The sequence below is a fragment of the Heterodontus francisci genome, chromosome 6 (assembly GCF_036365525.1).
Source record: "Heterodontus francisci isolate sHetFra1 chromosome 6, sHetFra1.hap1, whole genome shotgun sequence".
Classification (NCBI taxonomy): Eukaryota; Metazoa; Chordata; class Chondrichthyes; order Heterodontiformes; family Heterodontidae; genus Heterodontus; species Heterodontus francisci.
In genome coordinates, this window is record NC_090376.1 from 151,704,499 (window position 1) to 151,725,270 (window position 20,772).

The following is a 20,772-nucleotide window of genomic DNA, read 5'->3' on the forward strand; positions in this document are numbered from 1 at the left end:
TGGAAGGGGTCGTCGATAGTGCTAACAAGCAGCACTTGCTCAGCAATTACCTGCTCACTGACGCTCAGTTTGGGTTCTGCCAGGGCCTCTCAGCTCCTGACCTCACGAGAGCCTTGGTCCAAACATGGACAAAAGAGCTGAACTCCAGAAGTGGGGCGAGAGTGATTGCCATTGAGATCAAGGCAACATTTGACCAAGTATGGCATCAAGGGGCTCAAGCAAAACTGGAGTCAATGGGCATCAAGGGGAAAACTCTCCACTGGTTGGAGTCATACCTAGCATAAAGAAAGATGGTTGTGGATGTTGGAGGTCAATCATCTCAGTCCCAGGATCACTGCAGGAGTTCCTCAGGATAGTATCCTAGGCCCAACCATCTTCAGCTGCGTCATCAATGACCTTCTTTCCATCTTAAGTTGGGGATGTTCGCTGATGATTGCACAATGTTCAGCACTATTCGCAACTCCTCAGATACTGAAGCAGTCAGTGTCCAGGTGCAGCAAGACCTGACAATATCCAGGTTTGGGCTGATAAGTGGCAACTAATATTCGCACCACACAAATGCCAGGCAATGACCATCTCAAACAAGAGAGAATCTAACCATGTCCCCTTCATGTTCAGTGGCATTACCATCGCTGAATCTTCCACTATCAACATCCTGGGGATTACCATTGACCAGAAAGTGAACTGGACCAGCCACTTAAAGAGCAGGTCAGAGGCTGGGAATTCTGTGGTGTGTAACCCACCTCCTGTCTCCCCAGTGTCTGTCAACCATCTACAAGGCACAAGTCAGGAGTATGATGGAATACTTTCCACTTGCCTGGATGCATGCAGCTCCAACAACACTCAAGAAGCTCAACACCATCCAGGATGAAGCAGCCTGCTTGATTGGCACCCCATCCACCACCTTCAACATTCACTCCCTTCACTACCAACATACAGTGGCAGCAATGTGTACCATCTACAAGATGCACTGCAGCAACTCACCAGGGCTCCTTCGACAGCATCTTCTACCATCTAGAAGGACAAGGGCAGCAGATGTTTGGGAGCACTACCACCTGCAAGTTCCCCTCCAAAGCGCACACATTCCGGACTTGGAACCAGATCACGGTTCCTTCACGGTTGCTGGGTCAAAATCCTGGAACTCCGTTCCTAACAGCACTGTTGGTGTACCTACATCCCAAGGACAGCAGCGGTTCAAGAAGGCAACTCACCACCACCTTCTCAAGAGCAATTAGGGATGGGCAATAAATGATGGTCTAGCCAGCAATGCCCACATCCCATGAACAAATGAAGAAAAACTCGAGCAAGTTAAACACAATTTGCCTTTCACAAATCTCTACTGGCTTTCCTTAATTAACCTGCATTTGCCCAAGTGACTATTAATTTTGTCTAGATTTATTGTTTCTAGAAGCTTCCCCAAAACCATGTTGTTGCTGGGCTTTTCTTTACACCCTTTTTTGAACAATTCTCCAAACCTCTGGCATCGCTCCTGAATCTAAGAAAGACTGGAAAATTATGGCCAGTGCCTCCAGAATTTCCACTGTCACTTCCCTCATTATCCTTGGATGCTTCTCATCCTGTCCAATAACTTTAAGTACAGACAGCCTATCCAATACCTCCTCTTTATTAAATTTAAACACTGAAGTGTCTGAATTACCTCCTCTTTCACCATGACTTGTGCAGCATCTTCTTACTTGGTAAAGACAGATGCAAATTATTCATTTAATACCTCAGCTATGCCCCCTGCCTCCATGCGTAAATCCCCCTTTTTGGTCCATAATCGGCCCCACTCGTAATTTTACCACCATTTTACTATTAATATGCCTATAGAGGATTTTTGGATTAATTTAATGGTTAATCTTAACAGTTTTTAATCCTGTTTTTTTCCCTCTAATTTTCTAACTTTTTATACATGAATCTTTGAGTAGTTGTAACAATTTCCTTTTGGAACATTTCCATCAAGGTTCTTGCAGAATCCAATAGTTGTCCTTGTCTATGTGCTTATCCCGAGGAGGATTTTGCTGCTACAAGATTCTCACAATCATTATGGTTCAGGGCTCTCACTTGTACCTCATCACAGCAAGGCCCTTGCTGTTAAGGAACACTTTTATGTTGTCATCCATTTTGTTTTGGGTCTGGTCTCTTCCACGTTGGTGATGGTTCAGTGATGAATGCTCAGGCAGGGTCAGACCCAGCGTGGCGCACAAGGTGTCCATACCTGAGAAGTTGGTAAAGATCAATCAAATGGGACAGCCGTGGTTGATTAGCCAGGCTCAATTCAGATTTTGTCTTGGGGCTTAACATTTAATAATGTGCAAAGTGATCTAAAATCAAATCCATAGATTCACCTTTCATTTCTTTGTGTGTATCCATGTTTCTGAATCAGGTGTAGCTATGGATATTACTGATGTATTGTGGAACCATCCTTTATGATTGCAACTTATATTTGATATCCATTTAATTAAGGAGCTTGCAAGCACATTGTGCCTATGATAGTCAGAAAAACAGTCTCCATTGTAAGAAATCGTGCTGCCTAAGTATGTGAATTGTGCCACTAATTCCACTGCCTTAGAAGAATTGTCGTCTATTATGAAGGTAGCTCAGATTATATTTTGTCCCAGTGATTGCAGTTTCATTTCAACTGACTTGAAGACCAAGGCGATATGCCTTGAGAACCCGGTAGAGGTTTTGAAGTTGACAATTTGGATTCTTGATACACCGTAGCCTTAAAAACAATTCAACCTTGCACTGCTGCTAAGGTCAAAGGTTACATGTTGTGAAGCAGCCCCCAGGGAAGAAAAACTGCAGTGAGAAACATGGCTGACCAAAAGAGGAGAGAAAACAAACCAGATTCTGTCATTGCTGGTTATTTAAGAGCCATAAAACCTTCCATCTGCCTCTAGGAATTGTGACTTATGGGAGGAAATGGCCTGAAGATTTATAGTGTCATCCACTTCAGATTGATTTCAAACATGGTTTCAGATCCTGGATACATGAGGAAAATCCCTGTAGGAATGAATCGGACAGTGGAAAATGCTGATGCTGACAAGAGCTGGTAATATATTTACTGTTCACTATTTGCAATTGTTGATCCCTGGTGAAATAATCAAGAAATAAATTTATACATTATCTTTGGTTTAAGCGGAATTTCAGACATTTGGAAGTGAAAAATGATATTTATAAAAGAAAATGAAGAGCTAAGTTGAATTCTGTTGATTGTTAGTAGTCCCTTATGGGTCACATGATCTGTTTTAACTTTGTTTTTGTAAGTCCAAAAGTATTTCACAAAGCATTACATTGAAAAGAGATAAGAATTGGAAACCTATGATAGAATTAAGTCAGGAGTGATACATCATGAGGCAAACTATTTCTAGCATTGTGCCATTGTTTAGTAATTACAACTTGAGTTCATTACTGGGGTGGAAAGTCGATAAAAAGTAGGGTTAATTTTTAATTTCAGTAGCTATTTGACGGGAAAGGTGAGCTGATGTTGCATTTATACTAGAATTTGGGACTGAATTATCCTTGTTTCCTCATTCACAAATTTGAACACACAGAAGGCAATTACTGATCTAGCAATCGCGCTTACCAGTGACACTGGAAATGCTAAAATGCTTAGCTTTCTCTGAAAGCCTCCAAAACAGAGTTGCAGCATTTCAATATTGTATTAGCTTCTTTATAACAGCTGGAACAAACACAGTGTAATTGAAGTCTAGTCAACCCAGCTGCAGGCTCAAGTTTGGCTCCCTTCCACACTTCACTCCCCGGTTGACTTTTGCGAGTAAAGTGCACATGGAAGGAAGCAGTGGCTTTCATTGAAGATGTTTAAATTTTTTTGTCCATCTGATTGCTATTTCTTATGAACCAAAACTGTGTTGATCACCTGTTAAGGATGTATTTGGATTTTCAGAAGGCATTTGATAAGATCACACATAGAAGGTTAGCAAACAAAATTAGAGCACATGGGATTGGGGGTAATATAATGGTATGGATTGAGAAATGGTTAATGGACAGAAAACAGAGATAGGAATAAACAGGTCATTCTCAGATTGGCAGGCTGTAACTATTGGGGTACTGCAAGGATCAGTGCTTGGGTCCCAGCTATTTACAATCTATATCAATAATTTGGATGTGGGGACCAAATGTAATATTTCCAAGTTTGCTGATGACACAAAACTAGGTGTGAGTTATGAGGAGGATGCAAAGAGGCATCAAGGGGATTTAGACAGGCTAAGTGAGTGGGGTATATAGGGGTAGTGCTGGAAAATGGCGTTGAGGTGGAAGATCAGTCATGCTCTGGTTGAATGACGGAGCAGGCTCGAGGGATCAAATGGCCTACTCCTGCTCCTATTTCCTATGTTTCCTGTGTACCTCCCTGGCAATCCTCTAAATGGTTATATTAAGCCTTTTAAAACTTAAAATAAACTTTTTCCCTTTGCGTGCTCATCTGAAGAATGCAGCCCTGTAAATAAATTGGAAAAAATGTTGTATTTATTTTTTTTAAAGAATAGCCTGAAGTGCCCAGAACACTGATCAGGACCAGCATTATGTTGAAACTTCTGAGGCTAAGGTGCAGAAACGTGACATTTTGTCACTGAAATTTGGGACTAGTAAAGACCTTGCATTTGTAAAACACCTTTCACGACCTTTAAATTTGTTGCAACCAATAACTTCCCCACCCCCTCCACCACACCCACACCCGTCATGACAAATTATTGCTTCAGTAACGACAAGTTACATTTATATAGCACCTTTAATATAGAAAAGTATGCTAACATGCTTTGCAGCGGACTGATCAAAACAGTGAGCCAAAGAAAGAAATGTTAGGACAGGGTGACCAAAACCTTGGTCAAAGAGGTGCATGGACGGACAACAAAAGAGGAAATCAGCAAGACAGGACCAAGAAAGGAGAGATTTACAGGTGAAAATGTTGAAGTCAACCTGCTGGAGCACAGTGAAACCTAGAGAGGATAGAGATGATGGGAGTTCTGAACTTTGGGTGATGGTGTGGACTGCAATTGAAGTTAAAGTTTATAGAGAGTTAAGATAGAGAAGCCAGCTAGAAGAACATTAGAGTCGTTGGTCTTGAGGTGGTGACAGCATGGATTAGGGTTTCAGTGGCAGGCAGGGGGAAGTAGGGTGAAGGTGGACAATGTTGCAGAGGTGAAAGAAAGTGGTAGTAGCAGCAGAACAGATCTGGGGAGGAAGCTGTGCATCATTGTTTTACACTTGTTGACTTGATCAGAGAGGACAATTGGGCAAGTTAATGTAGTCAAGGTCAGAGGGATATTCATCCTCCCGGGAACCAAAAAGAATAGCTTCAGTTTTGTTGGCATTGAGATGGAGGAAGTTTTGTGTCACCCATGTTGTGTGATTGCCAGGCCTTGACATCAAACAGGCAGTTCGAGTGTATAGAAACTACATTTGGATTAGGGAGGAGACAGAGAAGCAGAGCTGGATGTAATAGGCATATTTGTGGAAGCTGACCCCATGGTTTCTGATGATGCCACCAAGGGGATGGCAAAGATGTAATACCAGAGGTAACAGTGCTTGCAGAGAAAGTAATGCTATTGGAGGCAGTGTAGTGCCTGGGTTGGAACAGATGTAAGTAACATCATGAGGAGCAGTACTATAAGGTTAGAGGAGAGATGCTGGAGGAGGATGAAGTGGTTGACGTCGTTAATGGCAGTGTAAAGGTTGGAGATGATAAGAAAAGACAGAAGGTCATGGTTGCTGTCACACAGGATGTCATTTGTGACTTTGACCAGTGCTGTTGGTGACGCAGAAGCCAGACTCAGGGTTTTCAAATAAGAAGTGGCAGGAGACGCAGAAACCTCTTGGAAACAATACGTTCTACAACTTTCAAGAGAAATGGAAGATTGGATATAGGAATGTTTTGGAAAGAATCATTAGTGAGTTTGTTGAGGTTGAGGGACAATAATGGTAGAATTAAAGGGATTGGGCTAACGCTGGAGGATAGAAATGGGGGCTGAATTTTCGGCACAGAGGTGGGAAACATAAGCCAGGTTTGTTTTTAGATCAGAAACCCCGCCCAGTTGGGAAACTTGAGATTTTGATTTTCATGGCGGTGAGCCCTTAATTGATATGGAGACAGGTTTCCTGTCCATTTAGAGCCAGTGGGGGCAGGAATGGAGGCAGCTCAGATGAAGTGTGGAACTCATTTAGACGCCCCATGGCAACCATCACTGAGGCTGCTGGTTGTCCTGGGGAAGAGATCTATGATTTGTGCCAAAGCCTTCCACTTCACCAGAGGGAAGAGAGCAGCAGACCACTAAAGTGATGAGACCCTTGCAGGAGGGCATTGGAGGGCACCACCCAACCACTCCAGGCACCAGAATCGCCTAATGGCCTGCTCAATAGTTGTCCTGCTGAGCAGGTATTATTGGTTGTATCGCTTCCGTGCCTCTGCCTGAGGCTCCCTTAGAGGAGTCGGTAGCCATCTCTTCAAGAGAGTTACCTTGTCCTGTAGAATCCATTTAGTATTTTGGGGATTGTAATGAAGACCTGAGGCAGCCTGGACGAGTGGATGTTGAAGAAATCATAACAGCTACCAGGAAAGCCAGCACACACATGGAGGAAGCTCTTGTTGTGGTCGCAGAGCAGTTGGACATTGAGGGAATGGAAGCCCTTCCTGTTATGGATCTCACTGGTCGGACAATGGGTGCCTTGATGGCCACATGGGTGCAATCAATGATGCCCTGCACCTGGGGGAATCCAGCACTGAACTTGAAACCCAATGTCCCCTGTCCCTGTGAGGCCGGGTCTGTCGTTAATTGAATTCGCTGTCTAGTTTTGGCAAAGAGGGTCTCAGTGACTAGTGAGATGCAGTGGTGTACAGCCATTTTTGAGATGCCACTATGACCTGCAGCTGATCCTTGGAAGGAGCCAGAAGCGAAGATGTTCAAGACCACAGTGACTTTGACAACCACTGGCAGGGCATAGAGACCAGTACTTCAAGGTGCACAGTCTTCGGCGATGAGGGCACAGTGTTAATTGGCATTTATTGCGAGAAGAGCGGGATTCCTGTCCCGCCTTCTCACTGTCCGGATGATTATTGATGGTGCAGGGATCGGGGCCTTGAAATTGGCACGCCACAGCACCAATATTTTTGAAGCCTCCCTGCCTCGGCCCTGAAAATTCAGCCCAGGATGTAGGAGGTGAGGCTATCATCAAGCATGGAGCTGATGAAGTGAAGTTGGATGATTAGGAGCTGGGACTGAAGGGAATCAAGTGAGCAGGTGATGGGCTTCAGGGACCAGGTGAGTCTTTTGAGAGCTGATGGGGAGAAACAACAGTGCACAGATTGATGAGGACTTGGTGAGGGAAAAAAGCAAGAAGATGCATTGAAAACCATGGAATCATTAGAGGAGGAAGCAATGGCTATGCAATTCCCTTGATTTTGAACACAAGGAAGTCTATGGGTTATTTGCATTTATAAGGCAGTTTGGGGAGAAAAGGACTTTTGGGTCCATAAGCTCCATAAGCTATTTTCCCAATATCTACAAAATTTAGTGTCTCGTTAAACAAAGATGGAATAATCAAGGTGATTGATTTACAATTTCTCTAAAAATATAGATATAATCACATAATTGTGACCCGGGACTACTTCTAACAATTCTGGAATATTGGCTTACTCAACCACTGTAAATCTGTGGCCTTGATATATTACGTGGCATAAAACAGCGTAACCTTCAACTCATGGGCACAAGGCCTCTGGAGATCCAGCGGTATTCATACATTTTAGAAAAATAGACCAGCAGAATCAACCTAATAACCAAAATCATTTTCATGATGTTTAATTTGGCCATTTAATGATTGGAGAAGTAGGAATTCGCAACCTTAAGGACCAGAGATGAGTGGTTTCCTGGTATTGGAAGCATGCTGCTCCAACAAGTGCATTTCTTCTACTGAAGTCCGGACAAAAGGCTGACAGAGTTATTGTAAGATTGAATTCAATGGATGCTTTTCCCAGAAGCTGGAAACTTGCTTTAACTCTCTCACGCTCACCTGGGCTGCTCTTTCCATCCTCTCAATGGTCTTCATGACAGAAAATGTATCTTGAAACTTCCTCCTTTGTAGCTCCATAAGCAAGAAACAAATAATGAATAAAATAAATCAAACCCACAACCTCAGGCCTCAGCCCCCAATCTTCAGTTTCTTTTCTATTTGAGAGTTTCAAAGCAACTGCCAGTTGTACAAATATCGGTTCTGAATGTAGCATAGCAAAGAGCTTTGTGCGTGGAGTAGAGGTGCATCCAGATCCCAACACAGCACAAAACTACTTTCAAGGCATCGGGCTTTCACTTACCCCCAGCAGAGTGCTCCAATTCCATAAGCCCCCCTCTCCCCACTTTCCTTCTTCGTATCCTGGCAACACAATGCCACTTGTTTCTCTGTGGGTCAGAGTTTGGCTTCTGAACTCCTTGAGAGGAAAAGCAGAGGGTGAGGCATACTGAAAAAGACAAACATAGAAAGTAAAAGTGATAGAGATAGGGGGTGAAACTAAGTAAGTCCTTTGGAAAGGTACAAATAAATAGAGAGACAATAATGAGAAAAATTTTGTCAAACATGGGGGAAAAAGAGGAATGGGAGAGAAACAGAGGAAACAAATACTGAAAACGTCTGTGAGCAAAGGTCAGAGATGATATAATCCTCATGGATTCCTATGCTTTTGTTGTATTTTGGCCTAGAAATTGACTGTAAAATGGTCACAATGAGGGCCAATTTTAAAGAATGCCTGGTAGACATGCAACCCAATATTTGGTCATATCACTTTTCAGGCATCCAGGGCGACTCCCTAAATAGGCATTGGGCCTCTTGCAGACGCTGATGCAATGTGTCTTATGCCTGCTTCAGGACCCCTGTAGGAAATTGGACTACCCTGGGAAGAGCAAGTGCTCAGGTTTTTCTAACATGAATGTGGCCTCGCTAGTGGCTGCCACCAAAATGGTATGTTAAAAAAAGTGCAAATTTACATGGAACCAGGAGGAGCAGGAACCCATCCCATTGTGCTCCCCCACCTTCCACCTCTTCTCCTTTCCCCCACTGGCTGCTGCTGGCCAGGTAGACAGCTGGCTATTTGTACAGTGAGAGGGTGAGCTGCCTATGTAGATGTGGCAGAGTTAAATTCAGGGCACGCAGCCTCCTTAAAATATTTAGCGACAGTCCTGCCTCCTGAGAGAGGGCTAGTCATCTGCTTCTGCTAAAACTGGAAGAGGGTGGGCTGGGATCAGGTTGCCCACTTTCTTAAATTTTTAACCCCTACCCACCTCCCTGTATGTCTGTACTGCCAATGAGATCCTCCCTCATTCTTCGAAACTCGAGCGAATACAAACCTAATCGAACGAATCTCTCTTCATACGCCATCCCAGGAATCAGTCTGGTGAACCTGTGCTGCACTGCCTCCATAGCAAGAACATCCTTCCTCAGATAAGGAGACCAAAACTACACACAATACTCCCGATATGGTCCCACCGAGGCCTTGTATAATTGCAGCAAGACATCCTTGTCCTGTACTCGAATCCTCTTGCTATGAAGACCAACATACCATTTGCCTTTTTAACTGCCTGCTGCACCTGCATGCTTACTTTCAGCGACTGGTGCACAAGGACACCCAGGTCTCGCTGCATCTCCCCCTTTCCCAAACTATCGCCATTCAGATAATCTGCCTTTCTGTTGTTGCCACCAAAGTGGATAACCTCACATTTATCCACATGATACTGCATCTGCCATGTATTTGCCCATTCACTCAACCTGTCCAAATCACACTGGAGCTTCTCTGTATCCTCCTCACAGCTCACACTCCCACCCAGCTTTTTGTCATCTGCAAACTGGGATATATTACATTTAATTCCCTCATCTATATCATTAATATATATTGTGAATAGCTGGGGTCCTAGCACCGATCCCTGCGGTACCCCACTAGTCAGTGCCTGCCACTCGGAAAAAGACCCGTCTATTCCTACTCTTTGTTTCCTGTTTGCCAACCAGTTCTCTATCCATGTCAATACCTTACCCCCAATACCATGTGCTTTAAGTTTGCACGCTAATCTCTTTTGTGGGACCTTATCGAAAGCCTTCTGAAAGCCCAAATACACAACATCCACTGGTTCTCGCTTATCTATTCTCCGAGTTACATCCTCAAAAAATTCCAGTAGATTTGTCGAGCATAATTTCCCTTTCGTAAATCCATGTTGACTTTGTCCGATCCTTTCATTGTTTTCCAAATGCTCTGCTATTACATCTTTTATAATAGACTCCAGCATTTTCCCCACTACTGATGTCAGGCTAACTGGTCTATAATTCCCTGTTTTCTCTCTACCTCCTTTTTTAAATAGTGGGGTTGCGTTAGCTACCCTCCAATCCGTTGGAACTGTTCCATAGTATAAAGAATTTTGAAAAATGACCAGCAGTGCATCTACAATTTCTAGGGCCACTTCCTTAAGTACTCTGGGATGTAGATGGGGATTTATCGGCCTTCAATTCCCCGAACACCATTTCCCTACTAATACTGATTTTGCACAGTTCCTCCTTCTCACTAGACGCTATGTTTATTTATTTATTTATTTAGAGATGCAGCACTGGAACAGGCCCTTCAGACCACTGAGTCTGTGCTGACCAACGACCACCCATTTATACTAATCCTACATTAATCCCATATTCCCTACCACCTACCAACACTAGGGGCAATTTACAATGGCCAATTTACCTATCAACCTGCAAGTCGTTGGCTGTGGGAGGAAACCGGAGCACCCGGCGGAAACCCACGCGGTCACAGGGAGAACTTGCAAACTCCGCACAGGCAGTACCCAGAACTGAACCCTAGTCGCTGGAGCTGTGAGGTTGTGGTGCTAACCACTGCGCCACTGTGCCGCCCCAATGTTCCCAAACATTTCTGGGAGGTAATTTGTGTCCTCCTTTGTGAAGACTGAGCCAAAGTATGTATTTAATTGGTGTGCCATTTCTTTGTTCCCCATTATAAATTCCCCCGTTTCTGACTGTAAGGGACCCACATTTGTCTTCACTAATCTTTTTCTCTTCACTTATCAATAGAAGCTTTTACAGTCAGTTTTTATGTTCTCTGCAAGCTTACTCTCAGACTCTATTTTCCCCTTCCTAATCAATCCCTTTGTCCTCCTTTGCTGAATTCTAAACTGCTCCTAATCCTCAGGTTTGCTGCTTGTTCTGGCCATTTTATGATTCTCCTCCTTGGATCTAATACTATCCCTAATTTCTTTTAAAAGCCACAGTTGAGCCACCCTGCTGTTTTATTTTTGCGCCAGACAGGAATGAACAATTGTTGTAATTCATCCATGTGCTATTTAAATGCTAGCCATTGCCTATCCACTGTTAACCCTTTAAGTAATGTTCCCCAATCTATCATAACCAACTCGCGCTTCATACCTTCATAGTTTCCTTTATTTAGATTCAGGACCCTAGTCTCGGAATCAACTCTCTCACTCTCCATCTTAATGAAGAATTCTATCATGTTATGGTCGCTCCTCCCCAAGGGACCCCGCACAACAAGATTGTTAACTAATCCTTTCTCATTACACAAATCCCAGTCTAGGATGGTCTGTTCTCTAGTTGGTTCCTCAACGTATTGGTTCAAAAAACCATCATGTACGCACTCCAGGAACTCATCCTCTACTTTATTATTGCTAATTTGGTTTGCCCAATATATATGTAGATTAAATTCACCCATAATTACAGTTGCACCCTTATTGCATGCATCTCTAATTTCCTGTTTAATGCCATCCTCTACATCACCACTGCTGTTTGGGGGTCTATATACAACCCCCACCAACATTTACTGCCCCTTGGTGTTTCTTAGCTCCACCCATACAGATTCCACATCAGGATTCTCTGAGCTAATATATTTCCTCACTTTTGTCTTGATTTCCTCTTTTACTAACAACACTACTCCACCTCCTTTCCCTTTTTGCCTGTTCTTCCTAAATATTGAATACTCTTGGATGTTCAGTTCCCATCCTTGGTCACCCTGCAGCCATGTCTCCGTAATCGCAACTATATCGTATCCATTTACATCTATTTGTGCGGTTAATTCGCCTACCTTATTGCGAATACTCCGCACATTGACATACAATGCCTTTAGGCTTGTCTTTTTAACACTCTTAGTCATCTTAGCATTATTTCGCACTGTGGCCCTATTTGTTTCTTGCCCTTGATTTCTCTGCCTTCTACTTTTGCCTTTTTGTTTCCTGTCTTTCATTTCTATCCTTGTTTCCTCCTCCTCCTCAGTTTCCCCAGTCAGCCATTCTAGTTTAAATCCTCCCCAACTAGCAAAGCCCCTGCAAGGACATCGGTTCCGGTCCTGCCTGGGTTTAACCCGATCTGCTTGTACATGTCCCACCTTCCCCAGAACCAGTCCCGATGTCCCAGCAATCTAAATCCCTCCCTCCTGCAATTTCTCCAGCCACGCATTCATCTGGTCTATTCTCCCGTTCCTATTCTCAGTAACACATGGCACAGGAAGTAATCCTGAGATTACTACCTTTGAGGTCCTGCTTTTTAATTTAGCTCCTAACTCCTTAAATTCATCTTGCAGGACCTCATCCCTTTTTCCACCAATGTCGTTGGTACCGACATGTACCACGACTACTAGCTGTTCACCTTCCCCCTTCAGAATGCCCTGCAGCCGCTCCGAGACATCCTTGACCCTAGCACCAGGGAGGCAGCATACCATCCTTGACTCTTGTTTGCAGCCACAGAGACGCCTATCTGTTCCTCTTACAACTGAATTTCCTATCACTATGGCTCTCCCAGTCTTTTTCTCTCCCTGATGTGCAGCAGAGCCATCCGTGGTGCCACGAACTTGGCTGTTGCTGCTTTCCCCTGAGAGGCCATCTCTCCCCCCACCCCAACAGTATTAAAAGTGGTATATCTGTTTGAGTGGGGGATGGCCACAGGGGACTCTTGCACTACCTGCCTGCGCCTACTACTCTGCCTGTGCAGCCATTACCTGCGGTGTGACCACCTCGCTAAATGTGCTATCCACAACGTCCTCAGCATCGCGGATGCTCCACAGTGAATCCACCCGCAGCTCCAGCTCTGTAATGTGGGTAGCCAGTAGCTACAGATGGATACACTTCCTGCACACATGGTCGTCAGGGACACTGGAAGCGTCCCTTATTTCCCACATAGTGCAGGAGGAGCGTATCACGGGTGCGAGCTCTCCTACCATGACTTACCTTTAGATTAGTTAGTTACTCCCTTTAAAAAATACTAATTACACGAAGGCATTGTTCTACTCCAAACACTACCCACTACAATCTAAAGTCCTTAATAAATTACACCAATTTAAAAACAAAACACACTTTAGTCGTACTAACCTTATCACTTATAAGGTAGATTTTTAAAAAAACTTTCCCCTGATTTTTTTTGAAGCTATTTACAGGTACTAACAGCTGTTACTCACGAGCCAATCATCTTGCAGCTTCCCTGTGATGTCACAGTTGACCGAGAGAGCTGATGAGGGTAATGCTGTTGATGTACTATTAATGGACTCCCAAAAGGCATTTGATAAAGTGCCACACAACAAACTTGTGAGCAAAGTTATAGCTCATGGAATAAAAGGGACAGTAGCAACATGGATATGAAATTGGCTGAGTGACAGGGAACAGAGTAGTGGTTAATGGATGTTTTTCAGACTGGAGGAAGGTTTGTAGTGGAGTTCCCCAGGGGTCGGTGTTCGGACCCTTGCTGTTCCTGATATATATTAATGACCTAGGCCTTGGTGTACAGGGCACAATTTCAAAATTTGTGGATGATACGAAACTTGGAAGCATTGTGAACTGTGAGGAGGATAGTGCAGAACTTCAAAAGGACATAGACAAGTTGGTGGAATGGGTGGACAAGTGGCAGATGAAATTTAATACAGACAAGTGTGAAGTGATTCATTTTGGTAGGAAGAATGTAGAGAGACAATGTAAAATAAAGGCTACAATTCTAAAATGGGTGCAGGAGCAGAGGGACCTGGGTGTATATGTACATAAATTATTGAAGGTGGCAGGTCAAGTTAAGAGAGTGGTTAATTAAGCATAATATGCCTCATTCTTGGCAGGTGGGGGATCTGCATGACACCAGCAATATGGAGACTGATGGAATAGAGTGTACCATGTGATTCTATTACATATTTGAGTTTGGAAGAATTCATTATACTATAATTGAGCTTTTGAATGTAAAACTGTAACATGCATAAGGCATGAGTTATGAATAGAGCTTCTGACTGCTCAAAGCACCCAAAACCCCACAAATAAAGGCCCCAAAACTCTTGCAGGTGGGAGGGGATGTAGGTCTGGGGCAAGTGGAACTCCCCCATGCCCCATGCCCCAGTCCCTGACTTCAAATATTTAGGTCAGGTGCCCATGCACATCTAAGGCACCCAGCTAGCCTAGGGAGGTGGGTAGGAGGAGGGGAAGGAATGTTACTGCAGAAATATAACATTTTACACACATGTCGCATCAGTTGTGATTGCAAACAAAAATATCCAGCTCAGTAACAAGAAAATTCATTTCCTGCAGGAACATTGCTGGCTCGTGATTGGTAACAGTAAATTGAATTTAACCAAGTATATTATAAAGCACTTCCTCTGGGCATTCTTGTTTTGCACAGAGCTGATATTTTCATCCAGCTAGAGAAATCTAAACTTCTAATTTATAATTAGAAAACTTCTTATAGAGGTGTTTAAAATTACACATAAAATACCTTTTACTTTTGTTGTAAAACTCACAGAACCTAGTCTTGTTGAGTGCATTCCCCTGTTTGCTTAGGGCCGAAGATCCAGTGACCTATAGATCTTTCATAGTTGTGGAAGGGTAGCAGTAACTCAATGCCACCTGTGATCTATCCACCAGTACTTTTCATTTTGTATTTGTTCCAGCAGCAGTGGGGGTATACTTTTCACTTATTGACTTACACAACTTATCTTCTGAAAAACAGTGTTGAGTTGAGAACCAATGCTGTTCTGACCAGAGAGACTGGCTTATGGTAATGGTACGTTTGGGGGTTAAGTAATTCCAGAATGTAAGTCTTGAGGAACTGAGAATTATTTGCTGCCCTTTGTTGTTGCTTTCAATCAAAAAAAAAAGGAATAAAAATGTTTTGTTTGGTTCGTAAAGGCTTTAAAAGGATCTTCTGTCCTCAAAATTCTATGTATCGTAAACAGTACTTTAAAAGAAATCATGCAGTCATGGACAGGTATCAAGGGGTGTGGGTGGTTCCCACTGTGCACCTCCCAACTGACCGCAATCGTATTTTGTTAAAATTATGCTTCAGCTCCTAACTGTCCTTAGGGTCAAATAAACAGACCAATGACTGGTTTTCTCAGAGGTAAAAAAAAAACTATTTTTAAACAAATCTCGAAATGGTCGCACACCCATTCACCCACACATATATACACAAGAATAGATGGATAGCGAGAAAAGGGTAAGAGGTAATTTAAAGTTCCAAGTGAGGTAAGTGTTCATGGTTTACAGAAGATTATTGAGTCTTCTTGGGAGGAAAAGTATCTTTTTTCAAGTTTCAGGGTTAATTATTTGCCATCTTGAACTTGCGGAGGTATTGTAGTGCTCTAGTGGTTGTAATGCAGTCCAAAACTGGTGGTGTATAATTTGTTACCTTCACAGCTGGTTAGTCTCAAAGTCACTTTGTGATGTCTCTGCTGTGGTGGCTGTTCTTGGTCAGCAGGGTTCTTCTCTTCCCTGCTGCATCTTTCTCACTTCTGTGATGTTGGCTTGATCTCTTCTCTCTATCTCTTCACAGAGCTACCTTTTTAAGGTCAATATCTATCACATTGGTGTTTCTATTAGGAGATGCATGGCCCTCTCTCCTGTTGTGACTAAACAATGGGCCAGGATGATAACTATGGCCATCATTTGATGTTTGAATGGGAATCATTCTGTTATGAATTTGCTGCATCATAGCTTACACATCTTGGTTTGGCTATGAGTTAGACTGTCTCCAGCATCACTGTTAGTTTATTTATGTCAATCAGAGTCATTAATATGCAGTAGCTCCTTTCAATTTCAAAGGGACTCTCCCCAGAGCTATTTCAGACAAGGTTAACGAGCCTCATCTTTGCAGATGAATTTGTTGATTTCCAGTACAGGTAGGGATCATATGGCTGCTACTCCATTTTGACTGTAGTTCACATGTCCAGTGATTTAGTTTTAACAGTTGACTTTTTAACTTATAATTCCTCCATTTCATTGTTTATTTCACCATCCGTGACAGTGCAGTCTTTGGTTCTATAGAGGTTTTACAAAGGAAATACTTGATTTTTTTGTTTTGAGAGTTACTGATGCAGAACCAAATGTTCTGCTAGAGATCAGCAAAGGTGCTTTGGGAAGCAACTGGAAGAACAATCATCTGTCTCCAGGCTATCTACTGACAAATCATTAAAAGCTTCACATTAGCTGTATGATCACATGTTTTGTCTTGATTATACTATGGTCATCTAGCCAGGGTCGTTACTTTTCTGGTGGCAATATTTGGGAATTGGTGACTTGGATTTCCAGACTGTGACAATTGAAATACATTACCAACAAAGTTATTTTATTCCCACTGTAGCTCTAGCAATAGGGAATTCTAGCGCAGAATAGGATTCAGCAGGTCCTGTTAGTGGTCATAATGGCCAGTCACACAATTATATTTGCTCCTGCTGTTGACAGTGTAATAATTAGATGTCTGCCATAGTATGTGAGAAGTTTCTAGCCCTGTGTATGGTAATATAGTCCTCTGTGAGTGAGATTGTCCTGAAAAGCAACCTTAGTCAACCTTGCACAGTGTTCAGTACCAGTCACGACTCCTCAGATACTGAAGCAGTCTGTGACTGCATGCAGCAAGATCTGGACAGTATTCAGGCTTGGGCTGATAACTGGCAAGTAACATTTGTGCTACATAAGTGCCAGACAATGACCATCTCCAACAAGACTGAATCTAACCATCTCCCCTTGACATTCAACAACAGTACCATCACTGAATCCTCCACCATCAACATCCTGGGGTTTACCATTGACCAGAAACTTCACTGGACCAGCCATATAAATCCTAGGGTTACAAGAGCAGGTCAGAGGCTGGGAATTCTGAGGTGAGTAACTCACCTCCTGACTCCCCAAAGCCTATTCACCATCTACAAGGCACAAGTCAGGAGTGTGATGGAATACTCTCCACTTGCCTGGATGAGTGCAGCTCCAACAACACTCAAGAAGCCCAACACCATTCATGACAAAGCAGGCTGCTTGATTGGCACCCCCATCTACTGCCTTAAATATTCACTCCATCCTCCACTAATGCACAGTGGGAGCAGTGTGTACCATCTAAAAGATGTACTGCAGAAATTTGCCAGCGCTCCTTCGACAGCTTCTTCCAAACCCTGGATCTCTACCACCTAGACAAACAAGGAAAGCAGACACATGGGAGCACCACCACCTGCAAGTTACCCTCCAAGTCACACAGCATCCTGACTTGGAACTATGTCACCATTCCTTCACTGTCGCTGGGTCAAAATCCTGGAACTCCTTCCCAAAGAGCACTGTGGGTGTATCAACACCGCATGGATTACGTTGGTTTAAGTAGGCGCCTCACCACCACCTTTTCAAGGACAATTAGGGATAAGCAACAAATGCTGGCCTTGCTAGCGACACTCACATCTTATGAGCAAATAAAAAAAAGTTGCGTGATGTCCATTGGCTGAGCATTTACACATTAAATATTTCTTCAAAAGCTGTACTTTGGTGTAATTTTGGGTCGTTTTATTTACAGTGCGTGTACTGATTTTGAGTCACACAGTATAAACTGCCAGCAGAAGCCCCCACTGTAATCTGCTGGGTTGAGTTTACACCATTGAAAACTGTGTATTCAGTCAAACAATAGTAAACTCTAAAGTGTATGATTCATTAAAGAGATGAAAATTGAGTTCCTTTGTTGTAGTTGGGTCATGTAGGAAAGATGGAGTAGTAAGATATGGGTGTCCACATTTTATTATAGCATTCTGACATTAAAGAGCCATTCATGCAGTCTGTGTATCACTGTTCCTGACCCATAAACAGCAATTAAGAAGGTAAGAGCTCTTTGATTGAGGGTGCAACCCACAGCTTTTTTTTAAATTGTATGTATGTAAGGCAATTTCAGCTGTTATCTGAATTAAACATGCTGACACTTGAAAACACAAAGGGCTGGATTTTACCAAGCCTACGGCGTCAGGCTCCGTGGCGGAGTCGGGGGGATGTGGGGCGGGCGAAATATTGTTCCGGCAGAAGCCCACAATGGAGGCCGACGCTGGGAGGGCCTGGCCTGATCATCCCAGCGGCGGCGAGACTCTGTCGCGCCATCGCACCCCCGCCCCCCCCCCCACCCCACCCCACCCCCCAGCCACCGGGAACTGGATTTAAATATTTAAATTGCTGACATGCATAAATTTAGATCAACTTACCTTAAATCTTCTAGGTGGGCACTCCCGTGCCTTCAATTCCCCGTCCGGGGAAAGCCGGTATGACACTGGTGAGGAGGAGGGAGGAGTTAGGATTTTCATTGCCGAGGGGGTGGGGTCAAACAAATGTAATGGGTGTAGGGGATAGTGGGAAGGGCTGAACTTCAAACTTTGTGCAATCTGGGGGTGGCAGGGTAAAGGTCAGATTTAAAAAGCAAGTGATTTGGGTTGGGGTGGGGAAGGCAAATAGATAATGTAATGGTTATGCGGGGGGGTGAGAAAGGGGTGTAGAAATTTATTGTATAAATTTTGGGGGGGTGCTGCTTTAAAAATTCAAATTGATTGGCAGGGCTGGCTACCCTTTTAAAAATGGCACCAGTACCTGGGAACAGGCAGCTGATACCATTGCCGGGGACGGACAGCCTGCCTCTCCATGTGAATGGGGTGGTGAGCCGCCTGGCTATTTAAATGAGCAGCCGCACGGAAGATCGCGGCGGCCCTTCGGCATGTGGGCGGGCCACCATTTTTTGAGCTCCCCGCCGACAACTGCAGTGGGCTCTTAAAATCCAGTCCAAAGGGTGTATTTTGTTCAGTTTATGCTGGTGCAGATTCTTGTAGCTATCCTGAGTTTCCTCATACACTGGGAAATAGTGAATGGTTTGTCAGGCAAAGTTCAGACTCCAGATTTTCCAGTTGAAACCAGCAGGAGATTCAAATTGGATATTAATACCAGCCAGTAAAAGCCCTACTCTGCTGCCCTAGACTAGTAGAAGGTGATGGCAGGAGTTTGGGCTCTGAAACCCAATTGGTGTAAATAACCCAGCATGGTTATATTTGACCCATTGTTATGATTTCTGCTGTGGATTTATAGCACAAGAAGCAACAGAATATCAGTCATGTACACAGACATGGGCAAGATTACTGTTTTGGACCTCACTGAGAAATAACATCAATGTCTTAACATTATATTTTCATTATGAGGCTTCCAGAGGCATTGTGGATTTAGTACAATGAATGCAGTGACAAGTGGTTTGAAGGTTAAATTATGGAATTGATCTGCAGCTGCTGTAAACTGCAAAATTAATTCAGTAATAAGGAATTTCAGTTGTGTTTTGGGTTTGATTTGTTACAGTAATATATGGGCTGTAGCCAGTATGAAAATTTGCATGATTTCTTTATATATGTTAATGAGGCCACACTTGGCTGTTAGCGAGAACAGTTCAGGAAGTAATTGCATTGAATATTTTGCTGGCAAACTGTCTTCACTAATGCACCTATAATGGAAAGAGGTCCTTTAAAGATTAAGAAAATATTTTAAGAGATTGAATGCCATTTATGTGTTCGGCTGTTTGGACTTTCTCAAACAATTGTCAAAATTTAAAATGTGAGTTTTTCACTCTTCATCTTCAAGGGGGGAATGACCAGCATCTGAAAATATGAGAGTGCCATCTGTGTTATATAGTTCCCTTCACTCCAGCTTACTATTTCCTTAACTAATAGCTGTAGAATTCCTTCTATTATAGTGAGCTGACCTGGATGTTACTGAGAAGGTGAGTATCTCTCCCCACCTTTAGATACAGAGACAGAGATCATTGAATTTGTTTTTGTTTGCTACTGAATTGAGTGAACTTATAGGCTTTCCTGATGGCTCATTGAGTTTATCCAATGCGTAACTCAGCTATCTAGACCAGTAAGGCATTATGTTCAGTCTCTAGTCTGTGCTGATTTAGCTGATCTCAGCTGGGGGTCACAGTAGGGAAGCTACATTGTCCTCAGCAACTCTGGATTAGGGAGCAGAAAAACCTTCCAAAGTCTCTGTTCCAAATTGCTATTAAGCGACCCCTTCTACGAGTATGTACTTGTGGGTGTCAAGTGAGGATAAGAGTGGACTTGGCTGTGATGCTGCATCTAGTCAAATAGCTTGCCAGCAGTGACTGTTGAGGCCCACATGGGAAGAATGGTCACCATGGCGAGCTACTGGAGGATACCTCATTCATGTCTGTCCAACTGTAACCCAACAAGGTGTTAATACCTCCAGAAGAGAAGATGAACTGTTCAGTGTATTCAAGACTGAGATCAATGGAATTTTGGATACTAAGGGATAGGGATAGGGTGGAAAAGTGAAGATGAGGGTAGTAGATCAGTCATAATCTTATTGAATGGCGGATCAGGCTTGAGGGATCTTATGGCCTACTGCTGTTCCTATTGCTTTTGGTCAAGGAAAAGAAAAGAACAATTTATTTGTATAATTTATTCATCTGTAAGAGCTGCACTTTCTTTACATCACTCAGTTACCAGAA

The 20,772-nt window shown here is 43.3% G+C and overlaps 1 protein-coding gene across 2 annotated transcripts in view; it reads left to right on the top strand.

Annotated features, from left to right (window-relative positions):
* Positions 1 to 20,772, top strand: part of LOC137371553 (glypican-6-like) — a 1,268,051-nt gene that overhangs the window by 214,283 nt on the left and 1,032,996 nt on the right. The window contains exon 1 of one of the 2 annotated variants that reach the window (XM_068034368.1): positions 2,985 to 3,055. The exons of the other annotated variant lie outside the window; for it this stretch is intronic. Coding sequence (XP_067890469.1) covers positions 3,034 to 3,055 — 22 coding nt within the window. The 5' untranslated portion in view covers positions 2,985 to 3,033. Of the gene's footprint in view, positions 1 to 2,984; positions 3,056 to 20,772 lie in introns of those variants that run through there. 2 annotated transcript variants of the gene reach the window in all.